Source organism: Emys orbicularis, chromosome 15, assembly GCF_028017835.1.
Source record: "Emys orbicularis isolate rEmyOrb1 chromosome 15, rEmyOrb1.hap1, whole genome shotgun sequence".
Classification (NCBI taxonomy): domain Eukaryota; kingdom Metazoa; phylum Chordata; order Testudines; family Emydidae; genus Emys; species Emys orbicularis.
Window position 1 is genome coordinate 19,046,017 of NC_088697.1, and position 26,369 is coordinate 19,072,385.

General features: G+C 50.4%; 1 protein-coding gene across 1 annotated transcript in view; it reads right to left on the bottom strand.

Moving 5' to 3' along the window:
* Positions 1–420: 420 nt before the first annotated feature.
* KIRREL3 (kirre like nephrin family adhesion molecule 3) overlaps positions 421–26,369 on the bottom strand; it is a 312,230-nt gene continuing 286,281 nt past the window's right edge. Inside the window, exons 15-16 of the mRNA XM_065417046.1 lie at positions 6,578–6,664; positions 421–864 (exon numbers count right to left, since the gene is read on the bottom strand). Of these exons, the coding sequence (XP_065273118.1) occupies positions 421–864; positions 6,578–6,664 (531 nt within the window). The remainder of the gene's footprint in view (positions 865–6,577; positions 6,665–26,369) is intronic.

The window sequence follows — 26,369 nt, forward strand, 5'->3', positions numbered from 1 at the left end:
CCAAGGTCATGGCAAGGCTCGCCCCTTCCCCTCCCCACAGCGCCAGCCTCCAGGTCCAGCCTTCCTCGTGGTTTGTGCTTGAATCGGTTTGGCCTTGGCTGCCATAGTCTCCCCGCCCCACAATGGTTAGACGTTGCCCCACAGGGCTAGGAAGGAGACTGCAAGTCTTCAGGGGGGGGGGAGGGGAGAAGAGCTGCTCAAGACACCCCTCCCTCCCCCAGGTACCCCACTGGAGCCAGGGGGTGTCGTTTTACTGTGGACAAAAATGCTTTGGAAAATAAACTCATTAGAACCAGAATAAAGCTTGGGCCAAGATCACTTCTGCAGCTCCCAGTTGCTGGGGGCTCTCCAGCGTCCAACGCCTCGGCCCCTGACCATCCGTCCCCGCCCACCCCACACTGCTGGCCACGTCCCAGCCGCTCACACGTGCGTCTGCATTCTCCTCTGCAGGGGCCGGCTGGGGTCTGAGTTCTGGGACGAGGACTGTGAGTGGTGGGAGGAGGAGGCCGAGGCCTTGCTGGCCTTGTCGAACTGGACGTAGCCGTCCTGCTTGCCGCTGCTGCTGACGCTGCTGTCGCACTGCGTATCGAGGAAGGAGCTGCTGTCGCTCATGGAGCCCCGCTGGAACTCCCGCTCGCACAGCTCGATGGAGCTGCTGCCCATGCCCAGCACGAAGCGCTGGCTGTAGTCGTAGAGCCGGTTCTGCCCGCTCAGGGTGGTATAGATGTTGGTGAAGGACATGCCCGTGGGCACTCGCTGCTTGTTGGCGGGCCTCAGGTCCGGCTGGCAGCCCGAGAGGGAGATGGTGGGGGTGGAGTGGTGGTCCTTGAAGGTGTTCACGCTGTAGTAGCCATTGGTGGGGTCCTGAAGGGAGAGACAAGTTACTGTGACAAAGCGGCCCTTTGGGGGTCTGTCAGTAGCGCGTCAGGCCTGATATGCTCATTACATCTAACTTCTAAATATAAACCCACAAGGTGGCATGCAACATAGCATAGGGAAACTAATAACTCACTGTTCATTAATATTCTTGTGTGCTGTATGGATATGTGCTAGAAATGTGTTTGGCAAACAAGGAATAAGCCCAGTCTGCCCTAGACAAAGGAGTGGATATTTGCTTCTCTGACCAGGTTGGTTGTTGGGCAGGGACAACGAAGGTACATTTACATAAAAGGTAAACAAAGCCACCAACCCAGCGAGTGGGACAGATAGCCTCTTACCTATAAAGACAGGGGGTCTGCACCTCTAGTGATAAGCAACTGAATCAGCTGATTGCATGCAATATTACTGTGCCATACAAGTGTATTGAGTAAGGTCTTTTATGAAAACCTGTAACCCAACAGTGATTCAGATCACTGGTTCTCAACCTTTCCAGACATCTGTATCCCTTTCAAGAGTGAGTCTGATTTGTCTTGTGTACCCCAAGTTTTACTTCCCTTAAAAGTTACTTGCTTAAAACTCAGACATAAAAATACAAAATTGTCACAGCACACTAGTACTGACGTTCTCATTTTTGACATATAATTCAATTGGAATATAAACTTTGTACTTACATTTCAGTGTATAGTATATAGAGCAGTATAAACACGTCATTGTATGACATTTTCGTTTGTACTGACTTCGCTAGTGCTTTTCATGTAGCTTGTTGTAAAACTAGGCAAATATCTAGATGAGGAGTTGTACCCCCTGGAAGACCTCTGCGTACCCCTGGTTGAGAACCACTGATTTCAGATCATTGTGAATTGTCCGTATTAACACAATGTGAGGAATTATGGATGATCACTGCTATGCTTTAAAGGCTGTGACCAAACACAGGGAGAAGCAGGTTTTCTCCAGGCAGGAGGGAAGGCAGCTATCTACCTGTCTGCAATGAAATTAATCAGTGTGGAATCAAAACATTGGAAGCTCCATTTACATAGGAATCAACAGGGGGATGGGAAGTCAACAGGAAGGGAAGCACAGCAGAACTTTGGGAAGACAGCCTGGTGTCTATACTCCTTCAGGAGAGAGACACTTGGTCTGGATTTCTTTTTCAAAGACTTTATAGTCCAGTAACCTTTGATGGATAGAGAAGGGGGAGAGAACCCCATAGTTGTGCATCCCTTGGGGGATTATAGGGGTCGGAGCTCTTGAAATCACAGAATGTTGGGTACTTCAGCCAGGAAGGCCGAAGTCTCCGGGAAATGAATATAGGTGAGAGTGCTGCTCAGGCATAGTGTGTCACTTGCTGAAGTGAAGGTTTAGAAGTGTATTTTTACGTTTGTTTGTTACTTGATATCACTTACACTGATGGCTTCTTGTTTGTTTTACTATATAGCAATTCAGGGCTGTGATTGAAATGAGTGTCTGTCAACCCCCTGGGAACTTAATGAGCTACCATGTAGTCTCTTTACAGGAGCAATGAACTTAGTAAGGTTCTGTGAGTGCTATAGTCAGGAGGACTGGACGTTGCACGGCAGATGGTTTGGGGGAAATCTGGGACCGAGTGGGTGTTGGGCTGCAAAAAGTAACTGGCTGGTGGAAGCCAGGGTGTGACCTCCTGCAGGCTGGCTGTTGGTGTCAGCGTTGTGCATAACATTGAAGGCACTCAGAATTGCAGGGCAGGCGTGACACAATCCCTTACTGGTCTGGGTTGACTAGTGTCCAAGTTACACATTGGGAACGGAGCACTGGGGAACATCATGATCACTGACCCCCGCTGTTCTGGGCCCCTTCCATCCAAGGACCTTTTTGGCTTGAGATTTCCTCTGGGATCAAGTATCCGCTCCATTTCCTCCCCTGTGCTAAAGCTTAGATCTGCAAAGGTATTTTGGTACCTAAGTCCTATTGAAATCAAAGGGAGTGAGGCACCTAAATACCTTTGAGGATCTGGCACTACCTTACTGGATTTATACTGTTTCAAATGAAGCATTTCTAGGGCTGCGTCTGATAGGTTTATGGAAAGACCAATCACAGAGGACATGGGGTGCGAGCTGGAATAGGGCCCACCAGAGCAGGGGCTGAACTGCAGACCAGCTTCCCCACCCCCCCTTGCCAAGTTGTTTGGATTCTGGGTTTATGTTCAGGAATCTTGTGACCAGCCGCTGCTTTGGGGGAACATGGCAGAAGTCCTGTCTGCACTACACCATGGCCCCAGGTCAGGGACAACTGTTCTGTAGCTGGGCCCCCAGACTGGTTCTGACTTGTGGGCCCTTGGCAGGCTCATCCTGCTGCTCTAGGACCTGCAATCTGTTCCACTGAGACCTACCGAACTCATGGCACACCAGCCATGGAACAGCTGGCAGATACCACTGACCTGGATCGGCTGGGGAACTGGAGGCAATGGGGTTCCGTGTCCCATTTCCTGTTCCTTGAGCCATCCAGAAGACCCAAGTGAATCCAGTGCTTGTGAGGATGGGGGTGGGAGGGAGCGTTTGGTAGCTCTGCTGCCTGTTTCCTGCAGATGACTGTCACCTGTAAGAAGCTGCAGCTGGCCTGGCCCCAATCTCCTGCAGGTGCAGATTCTGCTCCCGCTGCTTTGTGACACAAGGGTCTCTGCTGAAAGCCCCCACTGGCTTTTGCTGCTGCCTCTGTCCTTATGGAGCCGTGTTCTCCTTCGGCAGCCAGATAGAGAGGGCTCAGGGAACCAGCAAGGGCTGAGACAGCCGCACGCTGGAGAGATGAAGACTTCTTCTCTGTTGCTATGGAAACAGCTCGGCTAAATATGATACCTTACTTAGTTATTTCCCCACTCCCAGAAGACAAGGGCAATGATCCCCTTCCCTGGACGGGTCGAGCTGAGAGACTGGGGGGTCCCAGCACCCCGAGAGGGCGGCATGTGGGTATCAGGCCAAGGGCCTGGGAGTTGAAAGGCCCAAGCTGGTTTTCAGAGGGGCCGCGCCCCTGTGGCTCTCACGCGCTGCACCAGGCTGCGGGAGCCTCTTCGTGTCTAGGAGAGACCAGTGCATAGTGACCAGCATGGGGTGGGGAAGGGGCGACCAGGGGACACGTTACCCCTTCTTGCCCTCCAATAAACAGTGGGACCAGTGTGTGGGAGAGCTTCTCACCTACTTTGCAGACCCCAGGCCTGTTCCTGGGTTACAGTGAGTTCTGGGGAAATCGGAATATCTGCCCCCTTCCACCTCCAAATGTCACTGCAAATAGTGTTTCTAACTAAACCGTCTCTGGCTGCTTCCCTCCCACTGGGCCGGTCTCTCCTTTGCACTGAGGCTGCGTTAGACCGTTCTGCCAGTGGGGCCTGAACACCCACTTTCAGTCCACTTTATGCTGCGGAGCGGTGCAAAGGGATCTTAGTATAAATGAGACTCAGGCCCTAATTCTCCAGCCTCAACTCCCATGCCTCCTGGCTTGGGTCTCTGACCATATTTACACCCCCTGCGCTAAAGACCTGGGGGAGGGGAAGAGGGAGAAGTTTCTTGGAGACCATGCCATGATCCGGTGTGACTCAAGGAGGGGAATGGGACTAACCCATCTTCCCAGCCCGGGGGGTTTGGCTGCAGCCTGACGCTGCTGCGGGAGTGAGTCATTGCCTTGGCTCTGGGAGGCCGAATCGGCTGGCAGGTGTGCTAAGGAGAAAGCTCTTCCACAGACAGCTTTCCGAAGAGAACAGCTGGGGCACCTCCCGCAGAGCACCCTCTGGGAGGCTGGGGTTTGTCCAGGCTGACATGCATCAGCCTGATCTGTTGCAGCCTGGCATGGCCGCATGCGGAGGGGAAGGTGGGAGCACTCTCCTACCTTCCAACTGAGGCCTTGTACACATGACCACTTCTGTCAGTGTAACTGATGTCGCTCAGGGATGTGGGTAAGCCTCCTCCCTGAGTGCTGGAAGTTACACCGACCTAAGTGCCGGTGTGGACAGCACTATGTTGGCAGGAGAGCATCTTCTGCCACCATAGCTACTGCATCGTGTGGAGGTGGTTTTGTTGTGCCGATGGGAGAGCTCTCTCCCGTCGGTATAGAGTGTCTTCACCAGACATGCTACAGTGGTGCAGCTGCGTCACTGTTGCGCTTCTAGTGTAGCCTACCCCTGTAGGCCAGAGGTGTTATTCCTTGACTTTAGCAAAGCTTTTGATACGGTCTCCCACAGTATTCTTGCCGGCAAGTTAAAGAAGTATGGGCTGGATGAATGGACTAGAAGGTGGGTAGAAAGCTGGCTAGATCGTCGGGCTCAATGGGTAGTGATCAATGGCTCCATGTCTAGGTGGCAGCTGGTATCAAGTGGAGTGCCCCAAGGGTCAGTCCTGGGGCCAGTTTTGTTCAATATTTTCATTAATGATCTGGAGAATGGCATGGACTGCACCCTCAGCAAGTTTGCAGATGACACTAAACTGGGAGGAGTGGTAGATACGCTGGAGGGTAGGGATAGGATACAGAGGGACCTAGACAAATTAGAGGATTGGGCCAAAAGAAATCTGATGAGGTTCAACAAGGACAAGTGCAGAGTCCTGCACTTAGGATGGAAGAATCCCATGCGCTGCTACAGACTAGGGACCGAGTGGCTAGGCAGCAGTTCTGCAGAAAAGGACCTAGGGGTTACAGTGGACAAGAAGCTGGATATGAGTCAACAGTGTGCCCTTGTTGCCAAGAAGGCTAATGGCATTTTGGGCTGTATAAGTAGGGTCATTGCCAGCAGATCGAGGGACGTGATCATTCCCCTCTATTCAACATTGGTGAGGCCTCATCTAGAGTACTGTGTCCAGTTTTGGGCCCCACACTACAAGAAGGCTGTGGAAAAATTGGAAAGAGTCCAGCAGAGGGCAACAAAAATGGTTCGGGGGCTGGAGCACATGACTTATGAGGAGAGGCTGAGGGAACTGGGATTGTTTAGTCTGCTGAAGAGAATAACGAGGGGGGATTTGATAGCTGCTTTCAACTACCTGAAAGGGGGTTCCAAAGAGGATGGATCTAGACTGTTCTCAGTAGTAGCAGATGACAGAACAAGGAGTAATGGTCTCAAGTTGCAGTGGGAGACGTTTAGGTTGGATATTAGGAAAAACTTTTTCCCTAGGAGGGTGGTGAAGCACTGGAATGGGTTACCTAGGGAGGTGGTGGAATCTCCTTCCTTAGAGGTTTTTAAGGCCCAGCTTGACAAAGCCCTGGCTGGGATGATTTAGTTGGGGATTGGTCCTGCTTTGAGCAGGGGGTTGGACTAGATGACCTCCTGAGGTCCCTTCCAACCCTGATATTCTATGATTCTATGAACCAGCTAATGCTATTACACCTGCCTATTATATCTCTTATTGCAGCTGCTCCCTGGGAGCTGGGCTCTGAAATGTAGCTTCTCGTGGCTGCTGCCTGAGGCCCAGTGGGCAGGGCACTGGGTTGGCAGTCAGCAAACATCCGTTCTATTTCTGGCTGTGCCTGGGAGCTTGGAGAAGTCCCTGCCTGTCCTTGTTTCCCTCCCGTCTTCTCTGTTCACACTGTAAGCTCTTCAGGGCAGGGACTGCCTCTGCCTAGGTGTTTGTGCAGCACCTAGCACACTGTGGCCCTGATCTCAGTTGGCATGTCTAGGGGCTACTGCAAGTCACATATGATACTAAGGGGTTTAGGTGTCTGAGGCTGGATCCAGGCCGCTGCTCACCTTCAGGTTCTGGAACTCCTTCTCCTCCTCCTTGAGCACCTCCAGCTGCTTGAGGACAGAATCCTGCTGGAACTCTCCTCTGTCCATCTGCAAAACAAGACCAAGTCCCAGTGAGTTTGATGGTGGGGGCTCAGTGGATCTAGCCCTGTTAGTGCAGTGCCCAGAGGGCTGAGTTACACCACACACCTTCCCTGATCTCAGCAACCTGCTCCCTCACCTGCAGGTGGAGCATTGTCACCTGCACCCTGGGCTGTTCCCTCTCTCACCCCCCAGGAAGTCCTTAATCACCCCACTTCAGGTAGGGAGCTCCCCCAAATGTCCACCAACCTCCTAGAGGAGGCAGCACTGGCTGCAAGAGATAACCGCATACTCGCCTCCAGAGCAGGAGCAGTGGCCACGGGGGCTGGCGGCCAGCAGGAGCAGTGGTGGAGCCGGAGCAGTAGCCAGCAGTCAGCCCCTGGCAGGGCTCCAACTGTTAGCCCCACCCCCAGGGTATTTTTAGTAAAAGTCAAGGACAGGTCACTGTCTTCCCTGAATTTTTGTTTATTGCCCACGACCTGTCCCTAACTTTTACTAAAAAATACCTGTGACAAAATCTTAACCTTACTCATGAGTCTTCATGACTCAGTCTACGCATTGCTCCAGGCACAGAGGAGTGAGGAATTCTCCTGACTTTGAACTTCGTTAATAACCGATAGTGGGGTAAGAAGCAAATGCCTTTGGCACAGAGCTCAGGAAGAGAGAGAGGTTTATTTATCTGAATGCACCAAGTTATCAGACAGCTGATAATTCCCCCCTGCCATTTCTGTGAGCTTGAGAAAGGCCATGGAGGAGGCCCCTAGATGGCACAGGCAGGTCAGGAGATTTCTAATGGCTGGACATGGCTCCTTGCATGTCTTAGTCCAAAACAATGACGGTCAGGGATTGCAGGTGACTGGCTACACTGTTCCAATCTGACCCAGGAAGGCAGCCCCAAGACTGTGTGGTCTTTGGTTGAGTAGCGAAGGGGACCCTGCCCAGACTGATGGGCCTGGAATTTGATCTGCTCCTGTCGACCCCACCGCTCAAGATCTAACTTCAAAACATAGGCTTCAACACGAATCTTTTAAAAGGAGAAAAAACTCTGTGCTAACAAAGTGGCGTATACAACCTGGCAGTCAAAACAGACCCTACAACAACAAACTGCTGTGTGCAGCCCCGACGAAGTCCCAGAGAGGGGAACTGATGTCCCTGAGGTCACCCTGCAGGTCAGTGGCCGAGCTGGGGACTCAAACCCAGCTCCTCTGCTCCCGCGAGCAGGGCCGGCTCCAGGCACCAGCTGAGCAAGCTGGTGCTTGGGGCGGCAGATTGTTCGAGGCGGCATTCCGCCCAATCCTAGGGCGGCACGGCCGCTGTTTTTTTGGTTCCGCTCCGGCTGCCCTGTAGGGGGCGGCGGCGCGGAGAACCAGAGTGCTCTGCAGGGCAGTCCTCTTCCTTCCCTCCCCGCCGACCGGAGCGGAGCCCTCGCGGCAGGAGGCGGCGCAGCGGGAGGGGCCGCGTGGCAGCGCCCCCGCTGTAGCCCTGGCCGCCCCCTTCTCTCTCTCTCCCACCCACTCCCTTCCCCCACCCCCCCAGCCGGTCCCCCTGCACCCGCGCTCCGGCCGCGCCGCAGGTTTTTTTTTTTCCTTTGCCATTCTGGCCGCCCCGTGGTGTTTTTTTTTTTTTTTTGCTTGGGGCGGCCAAAAAGCCAGAGCCGGCCCTGCCCGCGAGCAGGCCATGCTGCTTCCCCTGAGTGACAGGGAAACGGCTCTTTGCTTCCCAGCCTTTTCCCACCCAGAGGCTAAGGGTTAAACTAACGACAGCGGTCTGTGCCCGACTTTGCTTCTCCAAAGATTGGAACGCAATGTACCTCCTCACTAATCTGAATTTGGCTGCCAACGACGTTTCAAAATCCCAGGCCGGTTTTGGTATTTTCTTAGTGCTGTAATTAACTCCAAAGCCTGTGATTTTTCTGACTCCGGCTCCTCTCAAAGGTTTGAATCCCCGAGGTTTTACTGATCCTGTCTTTGACAGCCTACATCTGACTTTCCAAAGTACCACAGGAGGAGGGAAGGTAGATGGGACAGATCATTATTCTTATTTTTTTTAAACAGCTCCTTTGCTTGCTCCAAGATCTCCTCCTGACCCTCCCCATTCCCTCCCAAAACAGGCACCCCTTTCTGAGAGAGACGGGAGGAATCTGAGTCTATTCTCACAGCCTCATTAGGTTTTCTTTGAAGAATGGCTGGGGCAAGGTACGCATTAATTAGAATATGGCTTTAATTACCCTTCCCTCAGAAAGGTGGGTCTGAATAATTATCAGCCAATTTCTCGGCTCCCTTTTATCTTCCGAGATATTGATTTAGTCTCTACAGTCTTCACATTTTCTCTTTGCTGCTGTAGCCCAGACCTTCTGTTGGAATTACTGCCACTCAATGCCTAATCTAATCTCAATTCTAAATCTACACTAAAGTGCTGATTATTACCTGACTTCTTCTTCTTCTTCTTTTTTTGCTGGTAAGTGGTAGTGGAAATTTACCCTACAGCACTTTCTGTTGATCTCTGAAAAGCCTTTGATATGGCCATTTAATGCAATAAATTAAGGTACCTGAGTTTTGCTGGAAAAAAGCCTGTAACCTCCATTGATTTACCAGGGTAAATACATGTGTCACAAAGTATTAAATTCAGGGCAGATAAAATACCAAAAGGAGGGATGCTCGCTCTATTGACTGCATGTCGGCTTTAGTGCCATCTTAAATTCTTATGTTAAATTGAAGGGATGCTGTTAGGACCGTTAGATTCCACATTCAGAGCATGTTTGTGTTACAGCTTTATAAACCTACTCGAAATGTTTCATGTTTTTCTGCTACTTTGGAAAGTGCAGGGTTTATTTTTCTTTAATTTGTGGGGCTTAGCCATTCTCCTGCAGTGTTTGTAACCAAAGACTGCTAGTGTAGGAGAGACTTGGAAGTGTAACTGACTATATGATGAAACTTACCAGTCAAGCTACACTGGCCTAGCTGCAAAAAGCAAACAAACAGCATAGGTGGTGAATTGTAAACCAGGTTTAAAAAACCAGCAACAAACTTTTCCATATTAAGAAGCCGAGGCACCATTAGTAACACACGTTTGGGGGTTCTTTTCAATAAATGGCAGTAGTTCTCAAACTGGTTTCTGAACTGTTGCAATGCACTTTGTGTATGATTTTACCCTGTAGTGGCTGTGCAAAGAGAGGGTAAGGGGAGGGATAGCTCAGTGGTTTGAACATTGGCCTGCCAAACCCAGGGTTGTGAGCTCAATCCTTGAGGGGGCCATTTAGGGATCTGGGGCAAAACAAACAACCAAAAAAACCCCACCCACTGTCAGGGACAGTACTTGGTCCCACTAGTGAAGGCAGGGGACTGGACTCAATGACCTTGAAAGGTCCCTTGCAGTTCTATGAGATAGGTATATCTCCATATATTATTTAAACACAATTGTCCAGCAGCATGCTGAGTGATGTCTGACCATAGGGGAAGGATTTAGATACAGATTTATTACCTGTACTGAGGTAGCATCTCGGAGCTCCCATCACGGACTAGGACCCTGCGTGCAAACACAGAGCAAAAAGACAGGCCCTGCCCCGAAGTTGTGCTTTACAAACACTGATTGGGTAAGCCATATCACCCTGGGAGGGAGTGGGTGACTATTATCACCCAGAGGGGTAAACTGAGGCACAGAGGAGTTGAGTGACTTCCCAAAGTCACTGTGATTTCATGACAGGGTTGGGGGTACACGCAGGCATCCTATTGCCCAGTTCCCCCACTTCCTTCTTATGAAACAGTCCCCTTTATTCTTCTTTCAGGGGTTGATGTGGTCTTGGGTCCTAACAGTGAGGCTTAGCCAGCTGACGAAACGCTCAAAGTCCGATTCTGTGCCACGTTCACCACATTAATTACAAAGAGCGGCGGCTCTTCACTCCAGTGTGGTAATATTGTCTCTTGTTAGCTGCTCTGACTTCCTAGTGCTGCTAGGGGGCAGTGCACCCCCATTAGCTGAGAGCCGCTTGGGGGTGGGGGTGTATGAAACCGAGCGAGAGCCCCGTGACAGAGATGAGGGTTCGCGCCAGAAAGGAGCAGTTCATAAAGCAAATTCACATCAGCTAATTTATAATTCCTGAATTAAGCCAGTCATTAACGTGACCTTTATTAACGTTTACACTGTGGCTCAGTTCAGTACAATCTCACTTCATCATTAGCAGTCGGGGGGAAATTCATTTGCTTTCCTTTCTCTCTCTTTCAGCCGACAGTAAATACGTGGTTCAGCGATTCCTGACTGGGCCCTGGTGCAAAGTGATGCCCTGCCCTGCCCCGGACCAGCATAACAGCCGGGCTAGTTCCGAACTGAGGAAATGGATGTTGTGTGCTGATGAAAGGTACTGAATTGTCAGCCCTGGAGCAAGGAGTCCTCCGTTTAGCCACCGAGCAAACCCGGGGTGGGCAGTGCTGGCCTGCCAGAGAACGCATGGATGGAATGGGCCAAGGAGACAGAACTCAGGCCCCTAGATCCCTATCCCCTCCCTGGGCAGGGCTGGCATGTGTTGGGGGCTTGCCAGGCAATGCTTTGATGGCAGGAATCGATGACGCCCGTCCCCCTTTTAACTGAACCGTTCCGATTTCTTTTCCGTCTGCTACAGCACAGACAGGAGAAGGACAGGTTGTGCGAGAGCTGCAGAGCCAGCGTGAACAGCACCCAGATTGCTGCATGCATATCAAACACCATCCAGAGCGACGGTATATAAATAGCATCTTAATGAGGCGGCGCTTGGTTTAAACAGGTGGGTACATGTATCAATACATGGAGCGGGGCTAGACGTTGATTTTATTCCTACGATTCATGGGAATTATTTGTGCACATATGGGGGGGTGGGGGCGAGGGATGGAGGTGTGGTGAAGGGGAATGAGAGAGAGAGAGAGATGGTCTGAGCACAGGCTTGGGAGCCAGGAACTACTCAATTCCATTAGCTTCGGCACTGAGGACTGGCTGTTCAGGTTTGGGATTTACGGTCTCTTCCTTGGTTTCCCCACCTGTAAAATGGTGACCACCCGGCTCACCTACCCACTTGGCCCAAAGATGCTGGAAACATGAAGGCTTGTAAAGCACTTGGAGGGAGTGTGGTGTAGTGGTGAGAGCACAGGACTGGAGGTGCAGTTCGGTGTTCTGTGCCTGGCTCTGCCTCTGACTGCTGTGAGACCCCGGGTGAGTCACATGTCCTCTCTGTGTCCCTGTTTGCCCATCTGTCAGGGAGGGGCTAATACTTCCTATCCTGCGGGTGGGTTGGTTGATGGGCTGATATTTGGAAAGCCCCTGGGATCCTCAGATGAAAGGAGCTATGAGTGCAGAGTGGTATGTTAGTCTTATGAGGCTGGAAAGTGCTAGTTTACTTGACTTACTGCGTTGTCAAGGAGAGACGAGACACCGGGCCAGGGACAGAAATATCTGCATTAAGTGCTGGCAAAAACATCGACGTTACCATTTATATTGAAGAAACGTCATGAAAAGCACAGAAAGGAATAAAGCTGGAGCTGTGCCCATGGGCAGAGGCTTTCCACTGGCGCATTAAGGCACCAACCTCATCTCTGGCATGACTCCACTGAGTCTGGTGGCGTTACCTCTTGGGGGCACTTGGGCAGACAGGTTTTGTGCTGAACGCCAGGTGCATCAAATGGAGAGGTGACCTACGTGGTTCATCGTATGCATCCGTGAGCGGGTGGCACTCTGGCCTGAGATAGCTCAGAGATAGCCCTGAGACACATTTGGTAGGGATTTTTTTTCCCCCCCAAAGAAATTATTTGATAAATGTGCATTTTAATTATTTGCTCTGCTCTTTTAGAGACCCCACGGTCCTTTTCATTGTGAAGAGATGGGAATCAAGTGTACCAGGTTCTGCACCAACCATCCTGGACTGTGCAGGATGTGTTGGCATAGTAGGGGACAGGTCGTGGGCACGTGGATTCCTTGGGAACGACAGGAACCCCCAAGGCTGCTCTATCTTACACTGGGGTTGAGAATGGTATAGATCAGGCCACAGAATTGGGGAGCCAGAACTGGTTCTCTGACAGCCCCCATATCTCCTGCACCAAGTGGATCTCCGTGCAGGGCAGAATCTGGGCCAGAATATTATGGTGCCTCACAATGCCTCTCTTTCTGCATTGGGAGACACTAGCCAGGCCAGTGGGACTCTGCTGGGTCCAGGCTATAGTACTGAGGACTATGCCTTTAAGGGCTGAGTTCCCAGACAGAGTGTCTGGGCTGAGTGCGGTGAAGCTCTTGTCATGCACAGCTAGTTGGAAGCAGATACAGAATAAAGCAGATAATACTTAGCCATGCCTTGAGTGCGGGAGACTGGACTAGAAGACTTTTCGAGGTCCCTTCCAGTCCTGCACTTCTATGATACTCACCCCCGAGCGTAGGCCGGGATTTGCAGTATTAGGCTTAACTGGAGGTTATTTACTCTATTTCCAGGCGTGCATTGTTCCAATGGGCTGACTCAACCAAGGACAGAGTAGGCTGTGGAGACAGAGCCCCCTTCCAAACCCTAATGATGACCCTTGCGAGTCGAGGGTGGAGGCACAGCTCTGGCTGCAGCGCTAGCCCTGGAAGGTGGGTAAATACCAGGCTTCAGCTTGCAGGGCTGACAGGCTGGAACTCGCACGCAGGATGGACTCCTTTGTCTGTAGCTGTCTCACTCCTGCTGAGTCCCATGTGTGACCCGAGAGAGAGCTCACGCTCGAAGCAAGCCCAGCCCAGAGTAGATGGGTCCGCAGGGCAGAGGGAGCAAGAAGCTAGGATGTGCTTTATTTAATAGCTAATATTCTGTCCTTGGCACTCTCCTTGGTGGCAGCAAGGGAGAGCTTTGACAGAGCGGCACTGCGGCGTGCTAATGCCCCAGCTGGACTCGCAGCCCTCTGTTGTTCCCATGACCAGGAGAAGGGCTTTCTCTGTGAGCCAGTGAGTGGGAGTTTTGCTCTGTTAGTTAAATACACACTTTCTGTGTGTTCCAGCTCTCTGCCAGTGTCTGGCCCTGGGTTCCTGGCCACCATATGGACTAAGACACCAATATGCTTTTGTCCTGTGGTCATGCTGTTGTCACACAGATGGCTGGTGATAAAGCTACCCACAGACCTGTTAAAGCTGAGTGGCTGCCATGAACTTATTGCCTGGACTGCTGAATTCAAGGGCATATCCGGATCTTGGGAACACTAAGACAGTCCCTTGTTCTGCCTGGCAGCACTGCCTGCCAGCAGCTGTTGTCTGTCATTCTCGGGACTAGTCATGGCTGCTCAGGGAGCCATCCGGAGACCCATCCCATGGCTTGCGCTCCCACGGCCAAGGCAACAGTTGCTGTTTGAGGTGGCTGTTGTCAATTTTCCCCTTCCAGCTCGGATGCCTCTGCTGTTGGTTGGCTCTGTTTTTGCTAGAGAAATTTACAGCTCTTGGTCGAACCAAGCCTAGTGCTTCAGGGAGGACTTGGCCAGGTGCATTGTGGGAGAGGTTTTGGACTGGCTGCTGCTGGAAGCAGAATACCCCACGAAATGGCTGGTGCTCCTCTGAGAGGGAGGCAGGTGTGTCATTGTCACTGAGGCAACCACTGAGAGGAGCCAACGTAGGACCAAAGCGAGCCTGGGCATGTGCAGGGACGGGGGAGAAGGTGCAAAGAGCTATCCCTTCCCATTGGGTCCCTGTGCTGAAGCTACGTGGGTAGCATGGACACTGCTCCAGGGGTAGGGAGGGACAGGGGGCGAGTAGCGACACACTCTGGTTGAGTTAGCATCTGATGAGCGCCCACCTAAGGAAGTACGACGGAAGCCATTTGCAAAGCACCATCATTCACATGCTCCTACCAAAGCCAGACACCAGGCTACGTGTTTTCCATTTGTTAACTGTTTACACACATCGCACACAAACTACGTTAAAAGAACATTTTTAAGGTTGCAAAGTCAAGCACTCAGAAGTTAGAAAATGCCAGAATTAAGGTGGCCTGGCTGACCTTTATTTGGCCCCCTTTCATCTATGCATCTGTATAGGACACGACCTCATACTATTTCCCACAGTCCCACTCCCAGTATCCCCCTGGCTCTTCATCCGATCAGTCTCCTTCTCACCCATAGGCTTCCAATCCCCCTCATTACCCATGCCTGCTTCCAGTCCCAGTCTCTCCCCAGCCCAACTCTCCGGCTCCACCTCCAGTCCCATTCTTCCCTCTCCAGGCTCTTTATCTCAACCTGCTCCCCCCACCTCTTACCCCAGGTCCAGCTCTTGTCTCCTCTGCATTCAAATCCGGCAGCTTTCTTAGCTCAGTTGTGGGGGGGAATCAATGAGCGCACAGGAGAAACAGGTTCCCCGGTCTCAGTTCTGGAGTCTGGACCCAGCCTGGAGCAGCCCAGAGCTACAATTGTATGGAAAGTCTTGCTCAGCATCAGGATGGAGCATTCTCAGTGCAAATGGAAACTTCAGCGATTATAACTCTGAAGCTCTAGCAAGTATCTGTGGCGCATGTGCGAACTGCACTATTTCGAAAGCTTATAATTTGGGTGGGTTTTCACCCACCGCCTGCCAAATTTCAAGTCCCTGCTCCAAAGCATGAGGGCAGTAGCACTGCCCAAAGGAAAGGGTGCCAGAATTTTTTAACATGGGCTAAACAACATATGGCTTGGGAAACGTCAGGCCAAATGGTAAAGTTTGGCCAAGTTATATGCCACTGAAAATAGCATCTTATAACGGGAAGTGTCAGCAACTTTAATAAGCCCTCGTGCTGGGGGTGTTCACTGCATACCAGCCCTGAAGGGGTTAAAGTTGCTCAGAAGGGGCCAATTAACTTTGTAGGCTGCACCTGGGGGCGAGCCAGGGCCTGATGAAGGTTAACTGATGATGAAGCCCAGCTAGGCAGGAACAGGCTGGGCTTGTATAAAGCCAGGAAGATGCGAGCAGAAGGGGGCTGCAGGGAGAGATTCTGTAGTTGGTGTCTAGGTACAGAGAGATGGGAAGAGGGAGCAAAAGCCCTGCAATCCTGTCTTTGATGGAAAGGGTTTGTTCAGAGGAGTTTCAGGGAAGAGAGCCTGTGGAGGAAGCCCAGGGAGAGATCAGCGAGGGTTGAGACTGTGCAGACTTTGGCTACTGATTATAGGGTCCCTGGGCTGGAACCCAGAGGGGGCATGAGCCTGGGTTCCCCTAGTAGCCACTGGGAAGTGGCTCGGGACTGTTGAAGGTGGCATCTGGACAGTTGGTCTGGCAAGATGTCGATACCCTGGAAGGGCTGAAGTCCTGGAGAGCGAGAGGGGCTGCAACGTGAGTGAGTGAGTGATGGAAGGGGGCACTATAGGGCAGGAGAGCTGATCCCACAACCCGGCCATGCGGAGGCCCAACAGTGGTGAGTGAGACCCTGTTATAGCCCTGTATGTAATAGAGGCACAGAGCATGCTCATCTCAGGAACTTTTCAAGGGAGGCAGAGCTCCCATTCTAGTGGGGCTGCCCCAGGATGAATTCTTGCTGAGTCAGCTAGAATCCCTCTGGGGGTCTTTGTCTGGAGGCAGGCAGCTCCTGAGACTATCAGCAGTGACTTGAAAGCCACCACCCTGCTTCCTGTCTATTCATCTGACATATCATTACCATTGTATCAGCGCACCTCACAATACCTCTCTGGGGCAAGGCCATGCAATGCTGTGTAGAATCCTAGAATATCAGGGTTGGAAGGGACCTCTGGAGGTCATCTAGTCCAACCCCCTGCTCAAAGCAGGACCAATCCCCAGACAGATTTTTGCCCCAGATCCCTAAATGGCCCCCTCAAGGGTTGAGCTCACAACCCTGGGTTTAGCAGGCCAATGCTCAAACCACTGAGCTATCACTCCCCCCAAGATCAGGCACATAGCATGGGCTGGAAGTTGAATCCAGGCTCCCATGGTAGTGCCTTAACCACTGGGCCTTCCTGCCTCTTTCCGGGCTAGCTATAGGCTGCCTGCCTGAGCCGTGTGCAATCTAATCCTTTGCATGCTGAAGGATTCACTCATTTAATGCTGCAAAATGAAGCAGTTTTCATCTGGGGTGTTGAATTCAACCGACCGGATATTAAATTCTTTGGCTTCATTATTGAAGACAATATGTTTTTAAAAGAGTTCTCCCTGCAGATTGCCATGTCAGGTCCCTAGCCGATAGGAAGTGATGAATTCGTCCAGATTGGCACATTCAAAGTTACACACCTGCCGAGACCTGAGATGTATTTTTTTTTTCCTGGAATTTAATTATAATGTTTCCTGCTTGTAGTATAATTGGATGACACTTCTTGGCGGCTTTAAACTTGTGCAGGTCAAAACCTAACAGAGCAGCTGGATGTTGGTTAATAGATTCCAAAGGCTGCATCTTTGTCTGGTTCCCTGATGAGGGCTCACTTTGGGACTGGCAGCGGTAAAAACAAACAAAAAACCAAAAACCCCAGTGGAGATTTTCAAAGCCGGCTAGAGATTTATCTGGACAGTTGGGTGGATAATAAGGCTATTCGAAGTTAGAGTGGTAAATAATAAAACCAAACCTTAGACGGGATATAAAAAACCCTATTTCCACATTGAACCAGCCCCTAACTCTTAAGGTTTGGGGAGAGGGGGGTTTATCCCACATCTTCTTACTAGATGGATCATGGGGCTGATCCTGGCATTTCTTATGTTGAATGCAGGAACACGAGAACAACATCCAGATGGGACAAATTAAGTCCTGCAATAAGCTGATTTTTTTTTTTTTTTTAGGTGAGCACTTTTCTTCCATCGTGGAACCAGAGAACAAAGTTCTTTCTATAAATAACTAAATATGCCTTTGGCCAGAGAGAGAGAGCCAGACTGGCACTATAGCCCAGGGGATAGGACTCCCACCTGGCATGTGGGCAGCCCAAGCTATTTAATTTATACAAGGTGGAATCTCTTCAACAGGGAGGCTAATCTCGGAATTCCCAAGCCCTGTGGTCAGGGTGCTGTCTTTAGAGATCACAAATGAGAGTTCAAATCCCTCCTCTAAATCTGGCAGAGAGGGGCTGTGAACCTGGGTCTCCCACAGCTTGGGTTAGTGCTCTGATCACTTGGCTAAAGGGGGCTTCCAACTCCTTATTTTTGGGGGAGAAAGGGTTAGGCCCCTAATCCCAGGAAAAAGTCCATGGCTGAAAATCCCAAGTGGAGATAGGCGAGGGATATGGCCTAAGCCCCTCTGAGGCTACTGGCAGCTCCTCACTCAGTGTGCTGGCTTTTGTGGATCTCATTCTTAGGTGCTTAAGTCTCCCCAGGCATCGTACAGGGAGCCTGGGTGCCTGACTTGCGGCTGTGCACCTAACCCTAACTGGGTGCCATGCTGAGCCTACGTCATCTTGTGGATCTATCTCTATGTATTAGTTTCCACAGAACCATAGGGTTAGAAGGGCCCACCAGGCCATCTAGTCTAACTCCCTGTCAAGCTGCAGGATTTGTTGTGTCTAAACATCAAAGGCAGATGGCTATCCAGCCTCCTTTTGAAAACTTCCAGTGAAGGAGCTTCCATGACCTTCCTAGGCAGTCTGTTCCATTGGCAGACTGTTCTTTCAGTTAGGAAGTTTTTCCTGAGATTTAATCTAAATCTGCTCTGCTGTAGTTTGAACCCACTGCTGTTTGTCCTGCCCTCTGTGGCACGAGAGAACAATTTTTCTCCATCTTTTGATGGCAGCCTTTCAAGTATCTGAAGACTGCTATCGAAGCTCCACTTTTCCAAATTAACCATACCCAGTTTCTTCAGCCTTTGCTCATATGGCTTGTATTCCATCCCTTTGTTCATCTTTGGTGCTCACCTCTGGATCCTCTCCAGTTTCTCTACATCCTTTTTATACATGGGTGACCAAAATCGGCCACGGTACTTCAGCTGAGGCCTAACCAGTGCCGAGCAGAGTGATACTATCACCTCCTGTGACTTGCATGCTATGCCTCTGTTAATGCAATCTAAAATTGGATTTGCTTTTTTTGCAACAGCATCGCATTGCTGACTAATGTTGAGGTTGTGATCCACAACTCCCAGATCCTTCTCAGCCAGTTATCCACCAAGCTGTATTTCTGCATTTGATTTTTCTTCCCTAAGTGTAGCACCTTACATTTGTCTTTGCTGAATTTTGTTTTCTCTAGCCCAGTTCTCCCTTTGAATTTTAGCTCTATCTTCCAAGTATTGGCAACCCCCTCCTCCCAGCTTTGTGTCATCTGCAAATCTGATTAGCACCAGCAGCTTTCTTGGTAACAGAAGGGACAATCTTTAACAGGGCAGAATGGCCAGTATCCAAGGTGTGCCAAACATCGATGAGGTCCTTTGCAGGTCTGAGGCATCAAGTGAACAGGACTGGCTCTTGCACTGTAAAGCAAAGCTGGTGAGGCTGAGTCACTTTGTCATGGAGAGGACACGTTCTCAGTGCCAGAGGTGGGAACAGAACTAAGGTCTCTTGCCTCTATGCACTAGATTATGCTGCTCCCTGTATTAGAGCTGGAAGAGAAATACTAGGTAATCCAGTCTATCCCCCTAACCCAATGCATGATGACTGACTCCAGTACACATTCCAGTGCTTTGTCCAGTCTGGATTTAAAATGTTGATGAGGCTGCACCTCTTCCGTTGCAAGACAATTCCATAGCCTGATACATTTCACCATCTGGAAACGTTTCCCGATACTTCAGTGTCAATTTGCCCTTTCTGATTTCATCCCTTTGCCCCTAGTTCTACCTCTGTAGCCACCCTAACAAATCCCTCTGGTCTCGGTGGTCTGCCAGCCTCCCTGCTGTGATGTCCCAATGTACGTTGCCTCTTAAGTCCATGCTCCCCCATGCTGTGTGGCCCTTCTCTAAACACCCTCTGAGCATTGCCACTTCTCAATGCTCTCTGGTCGTGGACATCATATTCCCCATGAGCTCTCCCAGAGCAATGTAAGGGGCGACCATCAACTCCCAAACTTATGACCCAAAGCCTCTGAAGTTCTGCCCAGAATTGCACTGACCTTTTCTCCTACCGTCTCTCACTGCAAACTCCTTTCTGCTGTCACCCCAAGGTCTTGCTTGTTCTTCCTGCTTCCAAAATCTCACCCTCTCATGGAGTCCCTAGAGCCCAAATTATCTCTCCCCACCTCAAGCTGAGTCTCATGGTATTTCCCACCCACATACCTAACCTCTGTGTCCCTTTGAATTATCACTCTGCCTTCCCTGATGTTCACATCTCACAAGCTAATACCAGCTGTGAATTTCTTCAACATGCTGAGTACTCTCAATAGAGCTCATTAATGCAGATGTTAAAAAAACCATTCTCACTGCATCATCAACAACAGAGCGCCCCACTGGATGACATCTGCCCCCCCACCCCCCAACTCGATATAGTGCTGTTTAGCATTAGCCTTCTTACTGGCCTTCAATCCACATGCCAGCCAGGGCACAAGTCCAAACCTGTCTGAATTACTTCTATGAGACTTCTTGAGATGCTGTGTCAAATGCTCTCCTCAAATCCAAATGTATCACTGCAAGCGTAGCCCCTCTGTCTGCTAAGTTGTAATTCTGTCAGCAAAGCAATCACGTTTGCCTGGTACAAGCTGCTCCTTATAGCGCCATGCTAAGGAGTTTGCCCTCTCTAAGAGTTTTCTCTTGCTATGGATTCCCTGACTGGCTAGCAATTGCCAGGATTATGCTTTTTCCTTTGCCTGAAAGTTGGTATCATTTGTAATTCTCCAGCTGTCTGCGACCTCCACATCTCTCCCTTGGTGTTTCACAAACAATTACGTGTCTATAAGTTCATTACCATCTTAGGCTATACATCATGCTGTCTGTCCGTCTGAGTTGCATCCGTGCATCTTGTCTAAGCCCTGCCTCCCCTGCATTGTTATATTATCCATTTTCCAGTATCATCTACGATGGGGCAGGCCCCTGCAGGCAGAGAGCCCCCTTAAAGAAAACAGGCACCGTATGAAGGGTGCGGGAGAAGGACATATGAGCCAGAAAAACACTTTTAGTATCAGTAACGTTACACATGCCCAAGTGGTACAGGCGTGGGATCAGTACAATTTGACACACACACATGCACGAAGAGGCTGCATTACTTCTCCGTTACCCCACTTTTTCTTTCTTTCATTGTTCTTGTCAAAGACAGATTTATTTATTTTTAAGTCTGGAGTTCAGGACCTTATTGATTTTTAGAGGCATAACTGATTTCATCCATTGCCTCATTTACCAAAGTGCCTCCTCTCGAATATGCCTTGATAGTCGTGTAAAAGCTGTTTTAGTGCCCTTGCCGTGTTTGACTTGCTCCTACTGGTTTGGATGGGGGCACGGTCTCACTTTTCCCTGCACAGCCTTATGGGCCAGATTTTCAAAGGAGCTCAGCACAGTGCGTGGATGCTGACTCAGCCCTTTTGACAATCTGGTCCTTAATTTGGTGTCTTAATGGGAGTTGAGCTCTACTGAAGATTGGCATCCAGTTGCGGGTGCTGAACACCTGAAAAATCAGACCCCACGTGAGCCCTTTTCCACATCGGGGAGGTTCTTTTACCCTTAAATTTTGAGCCAGTGATTCCGTCCTAAAACTGATCACGGCAACTTTGTCTAAGCATCTAAATAGAATGGAGGCTTATGGGAACCTTTCTGGGTGAGAAATCAGAGTTGGTGTCTCCTGTCCAGGGCCGGCTCCAGGCACCAGCCCACCAAGCTGGTGCTTGGGGCGGCACCTGGAGGGGGGCGGCGCGGCGCTCCGGCCCGAGAGCGGGGCCGCGACTGGGCTCGCCGCCCTCCTCCCGGCGCTCTGGCCGCCGGGGAGAGCGGAGCCCCGGCGGGGCTTGCCGCCCTCCCCCTGGTGCAGCCTCTGGCCGCCCTCCCCCCGGCGCAGCCTCTGGCCGCCGGGGAGAGCGGAGCCCCGGCGGGGCTCGCCGCCCTCCTCCCGGCGCAGCCTCTGGCCGCCGGGGAGAGCGGAGCCCCGGCAGGGCTCGCTGCCCTCCCCTGCCGCGTGTGGGAGGGAGGGGCGGCGGGAGGCTTTTTTGCCTGGGGCAGCAAAAAAGCCAGAGCCGGCCCTGCTCCTGTCCTACATTGTCTCAAGATTTTCCCTAGAGGTCTCTATATCCACACAACTCTATGATTTTTTTTTTTCATGACGGTCCCTTTCTCCCCTCTGCCACCCACAACCACCTCACGAGGTGTGAGCACAGTGGTTGGCTTCCCTCTTATTTCCCACCTCATTGCAGCTTGCATCCCTGCCAGTGTGATGTCAAGATTCATCCTTGCTAAGGAGCAGCCATATCTGTCATTCCACTGACAAACTTGGAGTCTCTTGCTAGGAACCTCTTTAGCAGCTGGAGAGTGGCCGTGAAATAGCCTGAGCATGGAGCTGCTGCCTGCTGTTGGAAAGCACGGGGTGTCAAGGGAATCCTGGGGGGGTGAACCAGAGGCTCTAACTCTGCCGCAGTAGGAGCGGAGCGAGCAAAGGAGGATAAGGAAACATTTGCTAACAGCAAGAGGCTGGGGTATAGTCTCCCCAAGGGACAAAGCATCAGAAAATGGCCTGCTATAAACAATGCTGGACAAACAGGGAGGAATATACAGCAGGGGAGAGACTGTACTTTGCACTGTCCAGAGGTGAAGGGTGTGGCCTTAACTCTGTATCTGCTCCCTCTGTCTGAGTCTTGGGGCTGCAGCATGGTCTAGTAACTGGACAGGGACTTGGGAAACCTCGATTCAGCGCCTGGCTCTCTCAGTGACCTGGAGTAAATCACCTCTTCTCTTTCCCCTCCTCCCGCCTCGTCTAGTTAGCTTGAGCTTTTTGGCGCAGGACCGGTCCCTTACGATGTACAGTGCCCAAGGCAACGTGATCCCGAGCTCAGCTGAGGCCTCCGTAATGCTACTAGCAATAATAGCTACTGAAACAGTTAGCTCTGCGCAGCTGTGGGAGAGTCAGCAATCTTGTTATGCTTTATGCAGTCTTCGCTGATGCTGATTTAACAGGCAGGATGTACCCAGCTAGGGTTTCAGAGCCCACAATGGATTTGAGACTCTGGTAGTTAAGAAAAATGACCAATCTCCTAGCACTGTTATAGCATTTCCCATACACAGGCCTTAAAATGTTTTATAAAGGAGGGTCCATATCATATAGAGTTCTAGATTGTTAAGGCCAGAAAGGACTGTTAAATCCTGTAGCCTGGCCTCCTATGTAGCATAGGCCATTACGTTTCACCTGGTTACTTCTTTATTAAGCCCAATAACTTGTCTTTGACTAAAGCATCACCCAGAAAGGCCCCCAGTGTTGATTTGAAAACTTCAAGAGCTGGAGAAACTGTTCCAAATGGTTAATCACCCTCACGTAAAAGCTTGTGCCTTCTTTCTCATTTAAATTTGTCTGGCTTTAACTTCCAGCCATTAGTTCTTGTTTTACCTTTCTCCACTAGATTAAAGAACACTTTAGTACCTGGTATGTTCTCCTAATGAAGGTGCAGAAATCCTGTAATAAGAACGGCCATACTGGGTCAGACCAATGGGCCATCAACCCAGGATCCTGTCTTCCGACAGTGGCTGGTGCCAGATGCTTCAGAGGGAATGAACAGAACAAGGCAATTATTGTGATCCGTCCCCTGTCTTCCAGTCCCAGTTCTGGCAGTCAGAGGTTTAGAGACACCCAGAACATGGGGTCCCATCCCTGACCATCTTGGCTAATAGCCATTGATGCATCTATCCTCCCTGACCGTATCTAATTCCTTTTTTTTTTTTAATCCAGGTATAGTTTTGGCCTTCAACATTCCCTGGCAGTGAGTTCCACAGGTTGACTCTGCTGTGTGAAGACATAATCAAGCTGCCTCTGTCTTGTTGATAAACTCACAAATTGAGCTCTTTAACTCTCTCCTGTAAGGCATTTTTTTCCCACGTCTTAATTTTTGTGGCTCTATTCTGCACCCTCTCCAATTTTTCAAGATCTTTTTTTAAAAACGGGGGACACCAGACCTGGTCACGGTATTCCAGCCTGGGTCTCATTAATGCCGTATAGAGAGGTAAAATCCCTGCCTTGTTTATATGCCCAAGCCCCGCATTAGCCCTTTTTGCCACAGCATTGCCCTGGGAGCTCATGTTCACTTGTGTGACCCCCTAAAACCTTTTTTCAGAATCACTTTTTCCAGGATATAGTCTCCCATTCCTTGGTCCTAGCTGGGTGACCTTGTATTGGGCTGTATGAAAACTAGGGTGACCAGATGTCCTGATTTTACAGGGACAGTCCCAATTTTTTTCTTATATAGGCTCCTATTACCCCCGTCCCGATTTTTCATATTTGCTGTCTGGTCACTCACCCTAATGAAAACACATTTTGTAGGAATGGACCTACCTTACAAAGCAATCTCTGACTGTCCCCCTCATTCTTTACCACTCTACAATTCTCTGTGTAATCCATAATCTTATAAGCAGTGACTTTATATTTACCTCCAGAAAAAAATGTTGAAAAGCATCAGGGACCAGCACCAATCTTTGTGGAATTCCACTAGAAACACCCTTTGTGATTCCCCACTAACAGCTACTTTTTTGACATCTAGTTCCTGATCCATTTAAAGTGGGCTTTACTGATCATTAGTTCCACTTCACAGGGGTAACTGAATCATTCAGCAGGGATGTGCCTTTCCCCAGATCACATCAACAAAGCCCAGCACAGAACCCTGGCCTCCTGCCTCCCTGTCCCATGGTTGTGCCCTCAGAGGAAGCTGTTTCTCTTAGAATCATCCTCTTCGACTTCTAAAGTCCTTGGGGCAGTGCAGCTGCATCCTTTGCTGTTTGCATAGCTCCTGGCATTCCCAGGGCACTGCTAGAAATAAGTAAATACTGAATAATCTAATCGGAGATCAGACAGGAGAGCCCTGCAATCACATCTCACATTCCTATGGGCCCCCTTTAAGATCTGGGTCAGCTGCTCCACACCCGAATCTTTCAATGTAGCTTGTCTTTTCTATATTTGATCTTAGCTCGTCCCTCCTGTGCTTCTGTATGGGGGAAAGTGTGTTAGCACCTTGGAGAATTAAGGCCTAAACATAAAATTCCCCATTCAGTTAGCGGCCATTCTAGCAGAGTGTCAGAATAATGAGCAATAGCCCATCTCTGCACTCTTCCAGCTTTCAGACTGATTTTAAGGCTTCCTAGCCATATATATATATGTACAGTCTAAAAATCGATTCTGCCCATCCCACAAAACTCTGTCTCAATCTGGTGCTTCCACTGATAATTCAGAGAGCAGCCTTCTGTGCAGGGAGAGTGAATGCACAGTGACAAGCCCTGGCTGGGAACTTAAAGCGGTATGGGTGGTGGGGGAATATCCCACCTCACCAAACAACTGTGCAAACGTCCAACAAACTGTCTGTTTGCATTTCCCTTTATCTTCTGCTCTATTCTGCTTTTATGGCTGGATGGCTTGTTGTGGGTCAGTTTTCTTTCCCTATTTGTTTTGCTTGTTAGTCATTTACAACATGACGCTAACAAGTGACCGAGCTGCTCTTGGACACGGAGAACAGCAGAGGCATGAAGGAGCTCACCCTACCCTTGCAAGGTTGAGCCCAGGAAATTCATCCAGGAGGCTCCCCTGGGTTCTTCCACTGGCAGTGGGGTTTACCCATCCTGCAGGAGAAATCTTGGATCAGGCCCATGAATGCCCAGTGTCTCCTGTAACTGCAGCAGCTCAGGTTCACACTGGTCGCCCCCTCATCCGATTCAGCTCCCTGCCTGTGGCTGCCTCTCTCCCAACTTTTTCACAGGGCGGGTGGGTTCCCCACTGTGGAGGATGCAGCTGAAGAAAATGTAGCACAGACTCAAGCTAGGATAACGTCCCCAACAATCCCCATGGAGCATGATGTATGTATCCCTAGACTGCTTCCTCAACCACATGGATCGCCAATTCTGGGCAAATGGAGTGGAGGTGGCTGCAACCCCAAACCCTACCATCCCCCATTTCTGCCCAAGCAGGGGAAGATCTGTGGATGGAGGTTTCCCCTCCACACACTGGCTATTGGCCCCCAGTTATAAAAGACCTTTAATAGCAATAATTCTCCCTAATCAGGTGCCGATTGCTGTGCAATCACCGTGGCTTATGGAATCTTGATTTGAGGGGGTTGAACTAGCAGACCCAGCAAGTCCCTGGGACACAGACTGCACAGACCCTGCTAGTGCAAGTTTATGCCATGCCATTCCAGTCACTACACTCCAGCCATGAGCCACGTGGGGGAGGAAAGGGAGAGTTGTGTCTCTGTAACCACCCCTACACTGGGCCTGTGCTGAGACTGGCAAGTCGGGTGCAGACCCCTTTTTTCCCCTCAGCTAGACTAAGCTGCCCATTCCCACCAGCTCATTTCACAAGGCTCCCCAACAGCCTTCTGTTGGTAAGGACGTTCCATCACAAATGACTCCGGCTAGTTTTGAACCCACGACTTAGGGTACGTCTATACTGCAAAAAACACCTCCCGTGGCAGGGAGACTCAGAGCCCAGGTCTACCAGCTCAGGCTTGTGCTAGGCTGCTAAAAATAGCCATTCCTGCTTGGAGTGGAGTTCAGGCTCTGAAACCCAACGCTAGCTGGATTTTTGTTGCAGGTTAGACATACCCTTAGAGGTCAGAGCCCGCCCTCAGTTTGAGCCACTCAGTCCACTGTATTAACCCCCATTGGTAACAGGCCAGGGTCTCCTGGAGGTCTTTATTGACCCAGAGGACCCAAATTCACATGTCCCCAGAAAGACAGCACCTCCAGCTGCCCAGGGCTGTC